At 34.9% G+C, this 21,133-nt stretch overlaps 2 protein-coding genes across 2 annotated transcripts; one reads left to right on the top strand and one right to left on the bottom strand.

Annotated features, from left to right (window-relative positions):
• Positions 1–17,807: 17,807 nt before the first annotated feature.
• K441DRAFT_653313 (uncharacterized protein) lies at positions 17,808–19,440 on the bottom strand. The gene has a single exon (XM_067647523.1). The coding sequence runs from the start codon at positions 19,123–19,125 to the stop codon at positions 17,923–17,925; it is 1,203 nt and encodes a 400-aa protein (XP_067508437.1). The 5' UTR covers positions 19,126–19,440; the 3' UTR covers positions 17,808–17,922.
• A 354-nt stretch (positions 19,441–19,794) lies between these two features.
• K441DRAFT_693157 (LmbE-like protein) lies at positions 19,795–20,858 on the top strand (the record flags this gene model as incomplete). The annotated part of the gene is made up of 2 exons (XM_067652627.1): positions 19,795–20,014; positions 20,084–20,858. 2 exons carry the CDS (start codon positions 19,795–19,797, stop codon positions 20,737–20,739), a joined length of 876 nt encoding a protein of 291 aa, XP_067508436.1. The 3' UTR covers positions 20,740–20,858.
• Between the last annotated feature and the right edge of the window lie 275 nt (positions 20,859–21,133).

Raw genomic sequence — 21,133 nt, 5'->3', positions numbered from 1 at the left:
CCAAGGTCATATAAGGTGCTACGTAAGGAACGCGAGGAACGAAGGGAACTTACGTACCTTATATATAACACGTACATTACGTACAAGAAGGATTTTATAGGAGTATAGTTGTGTATTTAAGGACCCTTAGTCCCTACCTAGATAGTTCCTTCCTTGTAGTGATTCTTAGAATATAATTAGAGTTAATCTATTAGGCAACCACTCCACTAGTTATTATTACGTTGTTAACTTACTTGTAATACCTATATACCTAGCCTATTAATAAGTCCACCGTAGTTCCTACTATAAGGCTCCGTTATATAATCACTACTATAGTTACAGTTTTAATAAGTCGAATAACATGCCACTAAAAGCAGCCACCACGACGCTATTAACGGCGGCAACTACTTTAAGGTTAGGGGGTAACACTAGTATGGTGGACACTAACTTGTAGCAACCTGTAACGGTAGGATAATTACAAAAAATAGTGGATCGATTAATAGAAAATAATATAATACTTAAGAACAGACTTAACGGGATTAGAGCAGTAAAGGTTAAGTTACCTTTAATTAAACGATTTTTAGGAGAAAGATTAAAGCTTAAAGGATTCTTAATGTAAATGTATTTTAAAGTTATGTAAGAAGGGGCCAAGTTAGCCATGATAATGGACTAGATAGCCTATATAGGACTATTCTTAACGGGTTAGGCACTTAAATAGTTTAAACCCTACTTAATAGAAATATAGACTAACGGGATAACTACTACTAATTAAGAGATACGATTTGTGTTTTTTAGCTAGGTAGGATTCGCGGAACAATTAATATAGATATTTAGGGACCCAGAAGCAACAACTATAGTAAAAAGAAAGCTTTAGGACCTAATACAGCGAACTTTAGTAATTAAGTATACGACGTAGTTTTAAATACTTGCGATATAAGTTAAATGGAATAATAAGGCGCTTATGGTATAGTATAAATAAGGACTTAAGGCTAAAGTCTAGGATGTAATTATTTTAATAGAAGATGCGGACACCCTAAGGGAATTAATAGATTAAGCGATTAAGATTAATAATAGGATCTTCTAAAGGGAACAGGCTAAGAGAGGCTAGGATAGAGTTNTATAGTTNTATAANACGNAGAGNACGNAANNACCTAAGCTAANTTANAAACTATAGTATAGCGCAGAGCTAATAGACCTAAGTGGTACTAAAGAAACCTATAAAAGATAGAGTAAGAAACCATAGAAACCTAGAGGTTAAGGATTAAGCGATTATAGGACTAAGGAGACTAGGCTAAACTAAGGATCTTAGCAGTAGAAGACGTTTAAGTAAACTCTATAGCAAAAGCAATAGTTTAAAGACGGAGCTTATATAAATTACGGAAAACAGGGTCATTTTACCAGAGACTGTAAAAGTAGTTAGGGTTACTACGTAGTAAAGGGAACTAGACTAATAGTATATAATACATACGTATAGAGGGACGATAGTGTACTACGGGGAACAAAAAAATATTTAATTAAAAGTTTTACGTTTTGTTATAATAACGCATGCCAAATTTATAAAGACGCTAAGTATAGTGTAAGCTATTGGCTATAAGAGCCAGAGTTAAGAGGACTTAAAGAAACTAAAGAGTTAGATAAGGAATAAGATTAACTCTATAAGCTAAATTAAGATATTACAGTAACGTGCGGATAAAGATTAGCAATAATAATAATGGAGTTGGAGTACTTATTAATTAATAGCGACGAGGATAGTAAAGGAACTAACTAGGGGTATCTAAACCTTAATAACGCAATAGAAGCAGAGACTGAGACCGCTATAAAGTAAGGTTTAGTAACGGGCATTATAACACCGTTAGATACGGTATCCATTGCTTTATAAGACGGAAGGAGTAATATCTAGAGACGATTAAGCAAGCAGATAACTGCTAGTGCTAGCTCACTACTTAATAAAGGCAAAAGGCCAAAGGCTTAAGATTCTTAAGATAAGATAAGGTATGCTTAGAGACCTATAATGGATAATAACCGATAGAGCAGAGCAGCGGCTTAGTTTAAGAATATACGAATAAGCTTAGGACAAGTGTTCCCAACGGCATAAGACTCTTAAGACGAGATAAGTAAGATCTAGGACTCTTAAGGCGAGATAAGGACACTAGTAAAGCCTAGTTAGACTAAGGCTAAAGCTAAGCTTAAGTTAGAAGCAAGCTTAGGATTAAAGAATCCAAGGGATTAAGAATTTAGTGTATAAATTAGGACACCCGTAAGCAAGAAGTAAGAAGCTTCGTTATAAATTAGGGAATCTGTAATATAAACAGCAGTTAGATTAGGAGACAGATATATAGACCTAGAGGACTTACTAGTTAAACAAGATATTTAGACTGAAGATTAAGAGTTCGATACTAAGATTAAGAAGTAAGAAGACTTTAAGGATCTACTCGTAAGACGCGAAAAGAGAGAAACTATAGAGGAGTTTAGAGCAAGAATTACCTCATAGTAAGAATAGAAACTAGATAAGAGATCTAGTACACTGGGACGTATAAGGGACAGAGCACCCGTATAAAGAATTACCAATAGGCTAAGAATAGGCATACTAAGGGCCGAGTGGCTTACTAAACTAGAATAAGAAGAGGATCTAGGGATTTCTACTAGGTTCGAGGAACGATATATAAAGGGCTGTCACGACGCAGTAATAAAAAGATACTTCCTTATAAATAAGCTGTATATACTCTAGCAGCTGTACTAAAAGTGGTATAGGCAATGATATAATAATAAGTGGGAAGATTTCTATATATAGTTAAATAAAAAAGTTATCTAAGACCACCTAATTACGGAAAAAGCGATAAACTATATTAAGGGAGCATTAATTATAACATTAAAGGATCTAAAGGAATAATTAGAGGACTAGAAAAGCGAGAGACGTATCTTAATACCTGCGAATAAAGTCACGACGTTCAGATTAGCATAATAAAGGTTTAAACTTAGGGATAAAGACGAGCTAAGAGTTAACCTAAAGCACCTAGCATACTATACACTATTATAGATTGCATATGTAGATAACATATGCGAAATGTATAAAAATCCAAAAGAAAAGAATCGGAAATACCCTATAAGGATGTACTAGATAATAGATAAGCAATAGTACAGGAATGCTAAGTATATGCACAGCTAGCATCTAGCAGAAGTTTAAGAGGAAGGAGATTTAATACTTTAACCAGGAAGATTCCTTACGGAAGGATGCTTAGATAGATAATAATGGTAGGAATGTCTAGAGAATACCTATCTATAGCATATTAAAGACAAAAAACAAACTAGGTATTAGCTAAAGAGTAAGCTAAGTATAATAGGATTAAGTAGCTAATAGTTAGGAAAAGTAGAGGCCTACGGAACTAAAGGGAGCTAGTGGTAGAGCCTTAAACGCTTAAAGGAATTTAAGGGCGACACCTAAATCTAAGGATTAAATAGTAAGATTAACAGTTTAAAGTATTAGTAGATAGTAGAGTAATAAGGAACCATATCTTACTAATAGCAGTTAAAAGGATGGGAATACTATATAGGCAGAAAAAGCACCCTTACCTATTAGTAACAATTTTAGGAGATCTAATAGCCTATAGAGGAGGTATTATTAATCTTAAAATAGGACTAATTTAGATAACTATTAAAGGAAGATAAGTCGAGATGTCTTTTGATATATTACCATTAGGAAGTAATAAGGTAGTATTAGGAATACCTTAGTTATAGGAATATAATCTAAAGATTAATTGGGTTATAGGTTAGGTTAATATTAGAGATATATAATAACGTAAGATGCGACAATAAACTAAGTTAGTATAGTATTAAGTTGGAGTAATATATAAAGAAACCAATTAAGGATTAAGCTATGTACCAAAAAGATACTATAAGTATAGCAAGAAGCTATGGTTACTAAAAAGTAAAAAGCTGTTAGAGTATACAGTATAGGACTATAAGATAGAGCTAGAACTAGGAATAAGTCTAAGGTTTTACCCAACTTATAAGTTAACAGAAAAAGAGTTATAAGCACTTAAGGAGTTTATCCAGGAAAATCTTTGAAAGGGATACATTAGACCATTATAGTTATTAGTAGGATATCCAGTACTATTCGTACTAAAGAAAAATAGAAAACTTAGGCTATATATTAACTATAAATAGTTAAACAGTATTACTAGAAAGGATAGGTATCCTTTACCCTTAATTAGCGAAATCTAAGATAGGATTGGTAATGCGTAAATCTTTACAAAGATAGATCTAAGATGGGCGTACTATTAGATTAGAATTAAGGAAGGCAACGAATAGAAGGCAGCCTTTAGGTTAAAGGAAGGACTATATAAACCATTAGTTATGCAATTCGGGCTTATAAACGTACTAGTAACGTTTTAGAAACGAATTAATAATGTATTAAGAGAGCACTTAGATGAATTTGTTATAGTATACCTTAATAATATTATTATCTACTTAATAAGTAAGGAAGAATATGGAGAACACGTTAAATAGGTCTTAAAGAGACTATAAGAAGAATAGATGCCAGTAGCAATTAAGAAATATAAATTCTTTACTAGGAAGATAGATTTTGTTAAATTTATTATTAAACTAGGCTAACTTAGCATAGATCTAAAAAAGATTGAGGCTATAGTAAATTGGCAAGAACTAGAAAATATAATATAGCTAAGGTTATTTTTAGGGTTCTGTAATTACTGCAGAAGGTTTATAGCTTAATGGTTAAAGGATATTAAGCCACTTATAAGATTAACGAAGAAGGAAGAACTATAGGCATAGGGAGAGAAGTAAAAGGAACTATTTAAGAAGATCAAATAGTTATTCACCTAGGAGCCAGTTCTTAAAATCTATTAACTATAGTTAAAGACAGTGGTTGAAACGGATGCATTAGACTATATACTAGGAGCGTACTTTCTATAGAAATATTAAGATAAATGGCACCTAGTAGCATACTATAGTTAAAAGATAATACTACTAGAACTAAACTATAACATCTATAATAAGGAGTTATTAGGTATAGTTANAGNACTAANGNAATAGAGANNATTCTTATAAGGTATAGANAAACNATTTATAGTTANGANGGANTATAAGAACCTAACGGGGTTCCTAATAATAAAAGAACTTAATCGCAGACAAGTTAGATAGGCGGAGATACTTACGGAATACTATTTCAAGATTTAGTATACTAAGGGTATAGAAAATATACGAGCAGACGCTCTAAGTAGAAAGGCTAAACTATAAAATAATAAAAAGCCGTTAGGGGCTTTGTTGCGGAAAGACATAGATAGACTAATTAGATACAATTATCTAAAGATTATAGTAATATAAGAGGAAAAGATCTATAAATTACTAAAGAGTAATTAAATATAAAAGATCTAAAACGTATAGGTAGAGGATCTAAACTTAGAGTAGTATAAAAATCGAGAAGTAATATACGTACTAAGATCTATTGCAAAAGAGTTTATTAAGTTATTTTATAAAGGACTAACTTAAGGACACAACGGAGCTATAGGCTTAGTGTTAAGACTTTAAAAAGAGTACATTATTAATAGAATCTAGGGACTAGCTAGGTAAGTTATAAAAGAATATTTAAATTGCTAAAGGAATAAACTAACGAGGTATAAGCTATATGGAGAGCTACAACCTATTAAAATACTAGAGAGACTATGGGAAGTTATATTATAGGACTTTATTATTAAGTTATTAAAGTTAAAAGATCCTATTACCAGATAAGATTATAACGCGATCTTAATAATAATAGATAAGCTTACAAAGTGGGGATACTTTATAGCATGTTTAGAAGAAATATTAGCGGAAGATATCGCTAGAATCTATATTAAAGAAGTGTTTATAAGATATAGAGCATTAAGTAAGATTATATTAAATAGAGATCTAAGATTCATAGTAGTATTTTAGGAAGTATTCTTAGCAGAGTAAGAAGTTTAAGTAGTAACTTCTACCGTATATTATCTATAGACAGATAGTTAAATAGAAAGATTAAATTAGACACTAGAACAGTATCTAAGGCATTATATTAATTATGTATAAAATAATTAGGTATTGCTATTACTAGTTATATAGTTTGCATATAATATAACACCATAAGAAGAAATAGGTACGTTACTATTTAAAGCAAATTACGGATATAAGCTAAGGACCTTACTATCGCCACGTTAAGTAAAAAAGATAAGTAGTATAGCTAAGTAAAGAATAAAGAGTTTAATAAATCTTTATGCAGACCTTACGGAAATAGCTAAAGTAGTATAGTAAAGAATAAAAAAATACTATAATGCTAAGAGATCTAAGGGACCAGATCTTAAGGAGGGAAATAAAGTATGGCTACTATACAAAATTTTTAAAAGTTAACGACTAAGTAAGAAGTTGGACTACGTTAGACTAGGACCTTTCAAAATTATACAGAAAATTTTATTAGTTATATTTAAGTTAAACCTACTAGCTAGGATAAAGATCTACCCTATATAGTATATTATAATGCTAGAGCTAGTATACGGAAATGTTAAGCCACTAGTCTATAAGGCAGATACGTATAGAGGATAAGAGGAAGACAAATAGTAAGTTTTAAAGATTATTAGTTATAAGGATATAGATAATAAAATATAGTATAAAGTAAAGTNGATANGCTANAACGAGACTACCTAGGANCTACTANANAACCTAAANAACGCTATAGGAAAGGTACAGGAGTATTAAAAGAGAAAAGGTTAGGCAATATTAATAAAGAGGAATCGCTAAAGAATAAGTTACCTAAAGGGGACCTAGAAAGAGCGACTGCTAAACTACTTAGAGTTATTTCCTTCTCTACTGGAAGAGAACCTATTCTTTTATTACTAAGTTCCTATAGACCTTATTTTATAAGTTTACACTCCTTTAAATAAACCTTCTTATACACTTTCTTAAGATAAAGTAGATAGGTAGACGCCGTAATGCGAGTATCTAGAGCTTTCTATTCCGCATCCTAAGAACGCTTAAGTTTAGTAAGGGCCTACGCTAGGTTACTATTAAGCCTTATAGCAGCAAATTAAATATAAGACCCTATAATAAATTACTTAGGAAACTTAGAGACTATTAAGAGTTATAAAACGCGTATATTTAGCGTTAGAAGTAGAGCGAATATCATAAGACAATTAAATGTTTGCTTTAGTGTACTCTAAATAAAAGGAGGGTTGCCGAGATAAAGGACTCGCTAACGTAATATATACTAGCCCCTCTTTTAAGCAACGAGAACACAAAGATAGTATTATTTCACTAAGCGACAATATTACAGTAATAGTGCGAGCACGACGTTGCGCGTATAAAGAAGAAGAAGCTTTAGGTATTATAAGCAATAATATTAACTAAATTAATTAAATAGATATTACACCTCTAGTAAACGACTTAGAGATATTAGGTATCTTTAAGGACGAAGATAAAGAGGAGGGAGATGGTGTTACAGACGCTTTAAGTACAATATTATAACTACTTAGAGAAGAGTTAGAAGAAGCTAGTTAGTTAATATAAGCACGGTCTAGGATAAAACCCATAGAACTATATAACGAGGAATAGTAGCTAAGGTTATATAAGGTGCTACGTAAGGAACGCGAGGAACGAAGGGAACTTATATACCTTATATATAACACGTATATTACGTATAAGAAGGATTTTATAGGAGTACAGTTGTATATTTAAGGACCCTTAGTCCCTACCTAGATAGTTCCTTCCTTGTAGTAATTCTCAGAATATAATTAGAGTTAATCTGTTAGGCAACTACTCCACTAGTTATTATTACGTTGTTAACTTACTTGCAATACCTATATACCTAGCCTATTAACAAGTCTACCGTAGTTCCTACTACAAGGCTCCGTTACAGCTGCCGCTGCTATAGGCTAAGAATTTTTATCGTACGACGAACATCGAGCTTTATAATCCCGCTACTTGTAATTTCCACAGCACCTACTATAGAACCCTAGAAGACTCCGATACTTAGTAAAGGGGTAAAGGCCTACTGGATAACGCGGAGTCGCCGTATAAGCCTCGCATGGCTAATATTAATTAGCTCTCTACCTTATATAAGTAATATAGGTTACTTATAATTGTATTTAAAGATCTACGGCTCTAAACTAGAATCGTATATATATATAAGGGCCTCCCTATTTATACCTGCTTCTCTAATACCCCCCCTACCTAAGCCTCTACATTAATTGCCGGCAAAGCTTCTACCCTTTTTTGCTTATTTTAAGAGTAGTTAGTTATATAGGTATATTATATAAAGAGGAGAGTTACTTATAGTATGGCAATGTTGCCGGAGAATCTCTTATATAGTAGGACGGGAAGTATACCAGATAATTGTATTGCCCGATTCCCAATAAAGGACGACATTGGTGGGATTTAAACTTATAATCTATTAAGTTTAAAGTTAGCATATATTTATATACGCCACCTACGCGCCTTCAGTGGTTACCTTTGCCTAAAATTATTTTATTTATATACCCTACACCCCTACCCCTTAGCGTTGTACAACATATTTCTTATATACCCTCCCTTATACAACTACTATATTTCTTTTATTTCTCCTTTTATCTAAAATCTGGCTATTCTCTTTTAAAATTTTACTCCTATACCAACTCTTTATACACTCTATTCTTTTAACACTTGGTATTCTAAGCTACATCCTTTTCCATGATATCGTACGACGTCCTCCTGAAAATACTCTCTCTAGTTTATTACTTATAGCTGGAATTAAAAGCACTTCTCTTATAAAGAGTAAAAGCCGCAGCCAGCGCTTTATTTATTGCTCTTAAGACCACCACTAAAGTAGAGAAACTTTAATTTCGTACGGTGCTTTAGAGCAGTAGTCCTTATACTCGTCCTAGCTTGCTAGTTAAGTAACCTTTTTATTTAGCTTATTTATAATTCAATCGTACTCGTTAAGTTCCTTATACTTATTTTGTAATAGCTTATTATATAATATTATCTAAAGAGAAGTAACAGGCTTCTCTAATTCTCGGTATGTTTCCTAGAGCCGTTAGACCTTTAGAAGTACCGTCTTCTGCCACTCCTTCTTCTAAAATGTCTTAATATACTTTATACGACGATTTGGGTGAAGAATAAGTGCAGCGGCGTAAAGAGGCAAGTTATCCGTTCTCTGGTAGTACTTATTAAATTTCGCCCATGTATTCTTTACTCAAAATAAGAGAGCTTTATTTAATTTAAAGAGTACCTATTATATAATATTAGCTTTAGCTTAGATAAAGTAGCTAAAAGGAGAGTTATATAAAAGAGTTCTTTATATGTTTAATAAGCATATCCATTATAAAGAGTACTCAATTAAGTGTTGTATAATCCCCTTATGTCTTTAATGTTGTATAGTGGAATGGCTTTAGAAATATATAAGTTGTATAAAGAAGCTTCTAGTCTTACGGCGAGATATAATCCTCCTTAAGCGTATTAAAGTTACTCTTAATATAGTTATTAATTCCTAACTCGTACTTAAGTGGAACGCTTAGTATTTGGTACTAGCTATTCCATCTTATACGATTATTAAGTAAAACTCACCTCCTAACTAAAGTCTTAAACTCCTTTATATGACTTACTGAGGTATAGAAGTGTACTATAATATTATAAAGCTTACTAAGTGGGCCTATTGCTCGGAAAGCCTATTTCTACTTAACCTCTTCCTTATAACTTCGCTCCTTTCCACTTACGTCATTCCTTTTATACAACTTAATAGCCTTAAGTTTAAGAGTATCTTTAAAGAGGAAGGCCTGGACGGTAAGATTAATAGTATACCCCTAGCAGCGGATACGTTATTGGATGGGATCCTAGGTAATATCCTTATTATTAGCAAAATACTTATAAATCGTACAACAGAGGGTATTATTTATGGTAGAATTATCTGCAATAATAGCTCTAAGCTTTTATATAATCCTATACTCCTCTAGAACTAGGAGAAGAGTATTCTATTATTTAGCTCTACTATAACCAGCTACTGTATAAAGGGCAAGAAAAGCTTTTATCCGGTTTTCCTGGCTATTAATAAAATGGGCGCAGACTATAAGAAGAAGGTGGTTATTTAGGGACATCCAGATATTAATAAAAAGATAAATACTTATTAACGCTAATTAAACTTATCTTCGTACGATATCTTTCTATAACTAGAAGGAATAGGTAATCATCTAAGAAATTTTTATATGCGTTATTATTATTAAATTGGACGACTTTAGGTTAAGAGCCTAACAGAAGACATAGAACTCTTCCCACTCTATAATCTGGAATAGAAGGTTTTATACAACAACTAAGTTAATAAGAGCTTACTGGATAACTTCCTTATTTAGAACCTTTATAAGGATTATAGAATTAACTTTATCTATCCCAAATTCTAATACTGTTTATGCCTAAAGTTCCTAAAGCTTTTAAAGTACTTACTCCTTTATACGAGGCTATTCTAAGTTAATAGAGATTACATAGTCTTTCGCAAGGTGGTTTTTAATATTTATAGTTAATACTGCTAAGTAACTTTCGCACTAATTACAGTATATAAGCCTTCGGTTCTTTTTATCGTGTGTTAGCTTGTTTTTATATAGTAGGCGAGTAAATTCATAGACTAGAGACCGAAGCTAAGCCTATTATATAGCGGAGCTCTTAATTAAGCTAGGAGTATTTTTAAGAAGAGATAAATCCGCTTCTAAAGCCATATTTTATATAATATTGTAGTAGAAAAGCAGTAAATTCAATAGAAGAAAATTTAATGGGGAATGCCAAGGAATATCACGATACTTTAATCGATACGAGATATCGTATTGATCGTCGATCGTCGATCGTATCAAGATAAGATTAGATTTTTGCCTACTCTGGTCGTACTATTTTCGTAAAGCTTAAAGCTCTTCCTTCTCGCCTTTATTAAGGGCTAAGAATATAGTCTTCTGAGGATTAATAACTAATGGTAATGGCTCTAACGGTGCTCTATGTCTAGGTAGATCATTTTTCTTAACATCCGGATCGATATACTCCCATACACTCTTACCGTCGGCTCTATACTTAACGACACCAATCCATTAGTCCCAATCATTTAGGCCTGCTAGGATCACAGTATATGTCGTAATAAGGGTTTCGGATTATTAAGAGGACATTTTAAGGCTTCTACTGTTCAGTTAACAATAGGGTAATTAGGGTTTTAAATTAAAGATAATACAGTAGATGGCCCGGGCTTATAACTGTCAGACAGACAAGTCACTTATAAGAACTCTATCGATTAAAGCTGGCTCTAGAAGCTCTCTATATACATGGCATTAAGGCAAAAGACTAACGACGACACTGACGACAACACTAACGACGATTTGGAACTATTACTCAATCGCCACCAGGTCGTCATTGCCACTCAGTCGGTGATAGGTAAGAGAAACAGGGTGTAAGTCATAAGGTGGTACCTGACAGTGACCTTAACGTTCGACAGTTAACTCTTAATATATCTTTATTTTTAAGTTTAAACCTTTACTATATTAATCTAAACGTTATAACCTTATTTACGGGTACTAAGATTTACCTTTTACTTCTTTAGTCCTCTAATTATTCCTTTAGATCTCTTACTGTTATAATTAAGGCTCCCTTAATATAACTTATAGCTTTTTCTATAATAGGGTGGTCCTAGATAACTCGCTTATCTAACTATATATAAAAATCTTCCTACTTATCATTATATCGTTGCCTATACTACTTCAGTATAGCTATTAGAGTATATACGGCTTGTCTATAAGGAAGTATCTTTTTATTACTATATTATAATAGCCTTTTATATATTGTTCTTTAAACCTAGTAGGGATTCCTAAATCCTCTTCTTATTCTAGTTTAGTAAGCTATTTTGCTCTTAGCGTACCTACCTTAGGCCTATTAGTAATTCTTTATATAGGTGCTCTATCCCTAGTATAACCTAGTATACTAAATCTCTAGTCTAGTTTCTATTCTTACTATATAAGGATTTTCTGTCTAAATTCCTCTATAGTTTCTTTTATTTTTTACCTTATAAGTAGATCCTTAAAGTCTTCTTGCTTCTAGATCTTAGTATTAATTTTTTTAATAGTCCTTATTTGCGTATTAAAATCTTAGTCCTATAGAACTCTTAATTCTAAGCTTACTTCATTTTTAAGCTTAGCTCCAGCCTTAGTCTAACTAGGCTTCCGCGGTGTTCTTATCTTATCTTAAGAGTCTTAAATCTTACTTATCTTGTCTTAAGAATCTTATGCCTTTGGGAAGCTTCGTCCTAAGCTTATTTATATATCGCTAAACTAAGCCGTTGCTTTACTCTATTAGTTATCGTCTATTATAGGTCCTTAAGCATATTTTATCTCTTTTTAAGAATCTTAAGCGTCTCTTATCTCTTTCTAAGAATTTTAAGCCTATAGCCTTTTACCTTTATTAAGTGCTAAAGTGGTTCGTTATCCTACTTCCCTTATATCTCGCGAAGCGATAGATATTATATCTAGTGGGGTCTTTGTCGGGAATGAGGCAAGTTGCCGTCGCATGAAGCATATTGCCGTCACGTGTCGACGTGGCCCTAGCGTGGTGAGGAACCTTAAGTTCCTTACCCCTTTCCTCATTCCTATCAAAAAGCTTTATCAACTAACATCACTGTAACCCTACTCGAGTAGTCGTTATTGGTGAGTCACCCTGTGTTTCCAACAGTCTTAATCCCTACTAATATTTCTTATTCTATAATGGAATTATCCTCTACCTCTATTATAATATCTCTAAGGTTTATATACTTCTAGTAAGCTGCCTTTATTTCCTTATTATTATTAAATATTTCGCCCTTAATATCCAATCTATAAGATAGTTTATTAGTTCCTCTAAACTTTAATAATTCTAGCTCTTATAGCCAATAGCTTACGCCGTACTTAGTATTCTTATAAATTTGGTATATGTTATTATAATAAAACGCAAAACTCTTAATTAAATACTCTTTTATTCCTTATAGTATATTATTGTCTCTATATATATATATATTATCTACTAATCTTATTCCTTTTACTATATAGTAACTCTAACTACTCTTATAGTCTCTAATAAAATAACCTTATTTCCCATAATTTATATAAGCCCCTTTTTTAAACCATTTTTCTTGCTATAGAGTCCGCCTAAACGCCTTTTACTGCTAAAATCCCTAGTTTAGCCTCTACTTCTTAGACCTTTAATTATTTAATCATTGTCCTCTAGGTTTCTATAGTTTCTTATTTCATTTCCTATTTTCTTTGGTACTACTTAGGTATATTAGCTCTGCGCTATACTATAGTTTTTAACTTTAACTTTATTATTGCGTGCTTTACGCCTTATATAACTATAGAACCCTATCCTAACCCTTTTTAGTCTGCTCTCTTTAGTAGATTTTATTATTAATCTTAATTGCTTAATTAATTAATTCCCTAAGAGTATCCGTATCTTCTATTAGGATAATTACGTCTTAGACTTTTACTTTAAGTCCCTATTTATACTATACTATAAGCGCCTTATTATTCTATTTAACTTATATAGCTAATATTTAAAACTAATATTTTATTTTATTTTTATTTTTTTTATATCCGTTATATTATACTACGTATAATACTACGCATGCAGCCTCTAGGCTATGGCGCTATAGTTCTATATACATAAATCCTTTCTAGGCAGCTTAATATATACTAGTAGCTATGTCCTAGTAGTTTATAAATCCCTAAACTAGGGATTTACAGCTTCCTAATAAGATACTAGGTTGCTAATAACTATTAAGTAGTAAGAAAACGATAGGAAAATAGTAGAAAAAATTGGAATAAAATTATAAATAATCCTAACGCCTGTCCCTGTCCTTTTTATAGTTTATTTCTATCCTTTTGCTTTCTATAGTCTATCTACTAGGACTTTAGTAGGAGTTGCCTCCTTTTAGAGATCCTTTTGCTCTTAGCCACTTCCTAGTAGCTATTTTTGTCCTACTTAAGAATAGAAAAAGCGCCCTTCTTCCTTTCTTTATACAAAAAAGCTTCTCTAAGGAGAGAGAAGAGCCTATTTGTCTTTGTAGTCTGCATTCTAGTAAGAGGTGGGCGTAGGGGGTTTTGTACCGCGTATAGTCCTAAAGCATCTACCTTCCTTTATCTTTCCCTATTTTTTAAAGAAGGATTAAAGAAGCCTTTTCCTAGTTTTAGTTAAAAGAAAGCTGATTATAGCTTTTTAGGATAATTTATCCTTAGTGGCTTTAAAAGAGAAGGGTAGTTTCCTTTATAGATTCTAGTATAGTGTTTTCCCTTTACTTTTATTCTGTTGCTAATTGTTTTTCTACTATTCTATAGTATCTTCTCTTGGCTCGTTTCCCTAGGTAGGCTAGAGAAGAATAAGAAGATTATATTTTCTTCTAGAGAGGCCCTTTTTAGCTAGTTTATCTACTATTTTATTCTCCGTAAATTTCTAGGTGGCTAGGGACCTAATAGAGAGTTAATAGAGATATTCCTACTAGCTAGATAGGAACAGCTTGCGTAATTTTAAAGACTAGTTCTTGCCCTCCTGTAAGAGAATTAAGCTGTAATCTCCTTAATAGCTGCTTGGCTATCTATAAAGATATAAACCTGTTTCTCTTCTAGTCTTTGTTATTTAGGTGTTCTAGGCCCCTAGTAGACTGCGTAAAGCTCTGCGTCCATAATTTCCATATAGGGCCCTAGATTCCAGTTTGTTGCATATTTAATCCTATTTCTCTCTCCTATTTTGCATACGGCTACTACATTTAATTTATTGTCTTTAGAGCTATCTGTATAGTATATATCTACTAGTCTTAGATGTTCTTGTGCAGGCTTCTTCTTTACTACCCTTAGAGATAGAAAAGAAAGCAGGAATAGGAGGAGACCACCGGTTTTGGCCAGTCTAGAGGAGACTCTCTCTATATTCCAATTTTGGATTAGCTTCTAAACTCTAGAGGTTAGAGATAGTAGCTGTGTTTTTGGCTGTAAGAGGTACTTTATAGTAGAGTTTTTAGGGCTAGAATTAGAGCTAGAACTAGCTGCTAGTTCGTCCCTATCTTTATTAACCTCTTCTATATAGGCCTTTTTAATCTAAAACTATATTATATACTTAATTACTAAGGTTCGTTATATTAAGTTTTAAAACTTTTATTCTGCTATAGTAGTTGCTTCTAGGTCTCTAAATATTTATATTAGGTATTCTGCAAACCCGTTCTAACTAGCAAATATATATTATACTTCTTAGTTAGTAGTTACTATGCCTCTTTCCTATACCTCTATTAGGTAAGATTTAAACCACTTAAGTGCCCTTCCTAATAGGAATAGTCCTACGTAAGCTATTTAATCCATAGGTATTGCTAGCTTTACTCCTTCTTATATAACCTTAAAGTGCATCTACGTAAGGAATTCTTTAAGTTTTAACTTCTCGCCTAAGAATCGCTTAATAGATAGTAGCTTAATCTTTGCTACTCCTATTCTATTAATCCTTTCTTTAAGTATTCTATTGTTATCTATTAATTAATTAACTATAGCTTATAATTATCTAACCGTAACTAGCTAAGAGTTAGTATCTACTATACTAGTGTCGTTACCTAATCCTAATATAGTTGCTACCGTTAACGGTATTATAACTAGTGCTTTTAGTAGTATATTGTTTAACTTCTTTTACTATAACCTTAGTAGTAAATATATAATAAAGCCTTATAGGAAATACTACGGTAGACTTATTAATGGGCTGGGTATATAGGTATAAAATAGTTAATAATATAAATATAACCGGTAGAGTAGTTGCCTAATAGATTAACTTTAATTATATTCTAAGATTTACTACAAAGAAGAGAACTATCTAGGTAGGGACTATAGTCCTTTAAATATATAATACTGCGCCTAAGAAATATACTGAGTATGTCGGTACGTTAGTACGTCGGTACGTCGCGTTCCCACGTTCCCACGTTCCTACGTTCCGAACTTGTAACGTAACTAACTACGTAACTCGGCTACCCCTTATCCCATAGCTTAACTAGTTCTAGTACCTCCCGTGCTGTCTTAACTAACCCGTTTATATCTCTTCTTAGTAGTTATACTACTGCCGATATAAGGTCCGTAATAGAGCTTCTCTCCCTATCTACTACTACTATTAAAATTATCTAGTAGTAACGATTCTTTAAGGCAATTAGCTTTAATATAGAGCGCGAATTTACCCTACTATGCGATAATATGCAGACTATCCGCCTGCTAAGATAGGATACACTAAAACTGGATATCAAGCTTTAATATATTGACGAATATCAGCACTAGCTTAGATAGGAAGTCTAAGATAAGGGGATTAACGTCCAATAGGTCCTAATAGATAAGATGCCTACTAACGGCCTTACTAAGGTCCTACCCCATTAAAAGTATAAGGCTTAGATAAAGCAATTGAATTTAGTAGATATTTAATATTAAATCAATTAATTTTATTTATAATATCCGTTACGGTCACCCTATCCTTTTACTACTCCTAAATTATATCTACATTTCCTATTTTAGTATAGTCTCTACCTTTATTTATTTTCTATATCTTTAACTACACCGTTAAATCTAGGGGGGTGTGTAACTAACTACTAGTACTACGTTAAAAACACTGCTATATCACGTACTGTGGGCCGTAATAGTTACAGTCGGCTTTAATTAGCTTAAAGTGTTAATTACGGCTATATTGAGGATAAGATTAAGGGGTACTAGTGACCTACCTTTGTTTGTGTATATATAGATACTCTAGAGCTACATTTACAATTAAGTCGCTTATTCATTTCCCACACTACAAAAGCTTACAATGTCTCTCTTATTACGCAGTACACTAGCTGCCAAAAATTTGGCTATATAGGAGACAGATGCTCTACTAGGGCCTGTAGATATTATGCGGCTATATATCTATCTAAAGACCATGCCTGTCCTACCTGTATAATAATAGGAAAGCCTTGCAAGCACACTACCCCTCTTTGCATTAATTGTAAAGAAAAACACTTTGCTAATAGTAAAGATTGCGAGATTTTTAAAGCAGCTAAGCTAGTAGATAGTACTAGCGCAGAAGATTCTATGGAAGAATAAAATAAATAGGATTCTAGAAGGAGGCAACTTCTACTAGGCTCTTAAAAGGATAGTAGAGAGTAAAAGAATAGAAATAAATTGCAAAAGGATAGGGACAGATGTTAGGATTTCTTTTGGTTTTTCCTACCGTTTTCTTATTCCCTAGTAGTTATAGTAACTTAGTATTTTACTAAGGAACTATAAATCCCTAGTTTAGGGGTTTATAAACTACTAGGACATAGCTACTAGTACATATTAAGCTGCCTAGAAAGGATTTATATATATAGGACTATAGCGCCATGGCCTAGGGCTGCATGCATAGTATTATACGTAGTATAATACAATGGACCTAAAAAAAATAATAAAAAATAAAAAATACTCTAAGCTAGTTATCTCTAAAGAGCCCTAGTAATTCTTAATAGTAGATTTATATATAAGCCCTATGTAAATAAGTATACCTAAATACCTATATAATTTGTCCTTATAGGCTAGCTGTTATACTTACGCCTATAGTAATTATTCCTTCCTCTTGCTGCAATTCTATAACCTTGTACGTAAAGAATTAATTAAATATTATAAAAGGATTGCTCTGCTTAACGCCCAAGAGTAGATTTAGCTTGCCATAATTATTAAAATTGTTAATATAAAGGGGGTTAAAATAAGGTAGAGGTCATAGCTCTTGGGGGGGTGTGTTCTTTTGTTTTGCAATTTGGATTTACTTAATATTGAGTCCGTTTAACAAGATCTATATCATTGGAAGTACGTTTGGAAAGCATGGTTGATAATAATCTATTGCTTGAATCTATATACAATATACGCGTATTTTTGAGCTCGGTGTTCCGCACGGACCGCTCCAGATGGACGCAGGCGTTCCATCCTCATTTTACTAAAGCTACATATGTGGTACTTGCCTCGCCCAATTAATAGTAACGAAAGATCCAACCGGTAAATTCCTTAAAGTAGAGAAAAGCAATGCGATCACGGCGAGCCTCGCACTTGCATATAAGATGATAAACATACAATACAACGTGAGCACATAAGCCCAAAGGCTGTCAAAAGTAGCAGGTGAAAGACCCCGAATGAAAACGATGCTTAAGGAAAGTATCGGAATCCCGGCGGCACCAACACTTGAAAGCCGCCATAAGATTGCCTCAGCTCTACTGGGAAACTCAAAGTTCCAAGCCGCGATGTGTATAGAGCAAAACGTGACACCGATTATCAGGCCCATCAATGCGGGCATACGGCCGCGAATGACATTGATGACATCTTTTTCCGTGTCCGGAAGGTCCAGCCGGCTCCAGGCTTGATGGCATTGTACCCGATTTACCGGATCAAAGCTTCTAATAGACTGTTGGATGTCCGTTGGCAGTCCAGTTATGTTGAAATGGCAAGGAACAACGAGAGTTGTTAAAATATCTTTGGGTTTCTTCCACCAGAAACCATATGTGACGCATGTGCAGAACACATATGCTATGCAGCTAATCTCTAAAGGGCAAATAGGCAAACCTGTAATGCTGCGTGCAACGGCGTTGACAACGAACCAGGTGCTTTGTATAAGTGTGAAGGCCTTGGTGAATGGGTCGGCCTTGCTGCGGTCTTGAATCTCTTCCTTCGTAATGATCGGATATGATGTTGGCAGCACCTTGCTGGCTCGAAGAACTACGATATCGGAGTTGCAAGATGGCACTTCCCATCCACCTTCGGTTTTCTCGCGTTTGCAGAGGGGAAACTCGTATCCGTCTGCCGTTCGGAGGTTCAGTGATCCCATGCTCAAGTAGAAGGCATGGGATAGGTTCCACTCCTGCTCTGCGACGCCAACTTCTTTGAGCTCAGATAGCAAGCGCCGAGCTTGTAGATATTCCCCGAATGCGTAAGATGTAATCAACTCTGGTGCCAGCGCAGTTAGAACTAGCCAGCGCAGTTTGCGTAAGATATTCTCATTCTCGGTTGAGCCGCGACGCGGAACGTTGAGGTGAAGAACCGTCCAAGTACAGGATATTATTGTGGCAAGGCAACTCCAGAGGATGTTCCACGATGAACGGTCCGTACCTCCATTCTGCCATCCGTCCAAGGTTGTGTTTGGCTGCAAATGCATTAAGAGTCTTCAAACAGCAGAGAATGGTATGAGAACTAGATCAAAGAGAGAAATAGAGGCAGACACAAAATATACGCATAATTATAATGCGAGGTATGCAGCATATAGCGAAGGAGCGATGAAATATCTCGAACAGCCATTGCTCCACCCCACCTCCAACAGAAACACTAAATTGACAGCAGGGGCTATATTGTGAAAGTATCAGGTAAAGAGGCTGCCAAAGCCGGGACACGAAAAGCTAGAGAAGGAAGGCATGCATACTGTATATAGAAACACGCATTCCCTCCATACAAACAGGGCAACTTTGTGCAAGGTCTGAAAGGCACTGCTGTTTTAAGATTTAGGTGGTGGTTATCTTCAGCGAATGATGGAACGATTCTGTGGAAAGCCATGGCTGCATTTGGTGACAAAGCGACGCGCCGAGCGGCGCTCGTGTGAGAGATTGCAGGATAGATCAAAGGGGGATGTGATGGATGGCGACGGTTGGCTCTCAGTAACCGCTCGGAACCCCCCCAACGGAGGTTAGCGGTTTTCAGCCTTGTGCGGACCCCACCCCAAGCCGCGCCACCCATTCCCACCTCACAATACAGCAGCACCCCAGGTCTGTATATAATGACCGAGCTGCAGCGGGCTCGCAACACTAACAGCAACCACGCACTACCTATAGCAATGGGCTTCTTCTTCTTCTTCGTTCTTCCACTCTCCTTCTTTGCAGGATGGTTCAGCTTGGCCTATTTCGTTCGCGCTTACTTCCCAACTCTTCACGACAAGCGCATAGTTCTCTTGATCGCACATCCGGATGATGAAGCAATGTTTTTCTCGCCTACAGTGTTAGCTTTAACCCAACCCTCACTGAGGAATCACGTCAAGATACTATGCTTATGCAGCGGTACGTCAAATGAGTACTCGGAATGCCGCGTGGTTTTTTAGCTAGATCACGACATCTGACGCAGAGCAGGCGAAGACGAGAGTCTCCGCGAAACGCGAAAAAGTGAACTGATTAAATCTGCTGCCATCTTGGGTCTTCGCTCTCCAAATGATGTTGACGTTATTGAGGACACAGACCATTTCCCAGACGCCATGACTACAACCTGGGCTGCCGATGACATCGCCAATGTATTATCCCAAAATTTTGTTTCTTATTCCGTGAAGAATAAGCAGAAAGTTTCCGGGAGCCAAACCCTTAGTTCCTCCGACATTGACATCGACGTTCTCATTACGTTCGACAACCAAGGAATATCTTCGCATGCCAACCACATCTCGCTGTACTACGGCGCGCTTCACTGGGTACGCAAGGTCGACCCTTCTGGAGCCGCGGTATCGATTTACTCTCTCACTACAACAAACATAGTACGAAAATACATATCTCTGTTTGATGCTCCTCTCTCCGTCTTGTTATCCTCGTTGAAAAGGTCAGGAGTTCATCGCAGCGATCCAAATCCAGAAAAATTAATCTTTCTAAGCAATGGATCCGGGTACAGACGAGCACAGAAGGCCATGACTGACGGGCACGTGAGCCAAATGCTTTGGTTCAGGTGGGGTTGGATTGGGCTGTCCCGATATGTTAGCGTTAATGACCTGACTAGAGAGTTTCCAGCACCAAATCTTCATTGAAACGTCTTTTCAGGCTCCTTAACGGGCTGTAGCTTTCATTTGTTGAGACAGAATCAATCGAGCAATAACAGCTGTAGCTATTAGCAATTCTTAGGCCAACATGAGTCGTTCCTTTCTAGCTGATCTTATTATAGTTCTAAGTGATTTCTAAGGCTGTTATGTGAATTTTTGCTATCGTTGGCTAACGGTTTTGGAACGCTGTTAACCGTTAATTGTAAGGGATCTTTTATCCCTTACTCGGGCTTGCGGCCCTCCTGTCCTCCTCATCGGTTCGTCTCTGTACTGGGGTATTACCATACCTACTCTTTACCATATCGTCCTCTTCCACCGACTCTCCTGTGACTCGTGCTCGGCTTGCCTGCTCCCTACCGTACACCTGGGCAATATGCCTTAC

This window comes from Cenococcum geophilum, assembly GCF_001692895.1.
Source record: "Cenococcum geophilum 1.58 unplaced genomic scaffold K441scaffold_5, whole genome shotgun sequence".
Lineage (NCBI taxonomy): Eukaryota > Fungi > Ascomycota > Dothideomycetes > Gloniales > Gloniaceae > Cenococcum > Cenococcum geophilum.
This window is presented reverse-complemented; position numbering and strand designations above follow the sequence as displayed.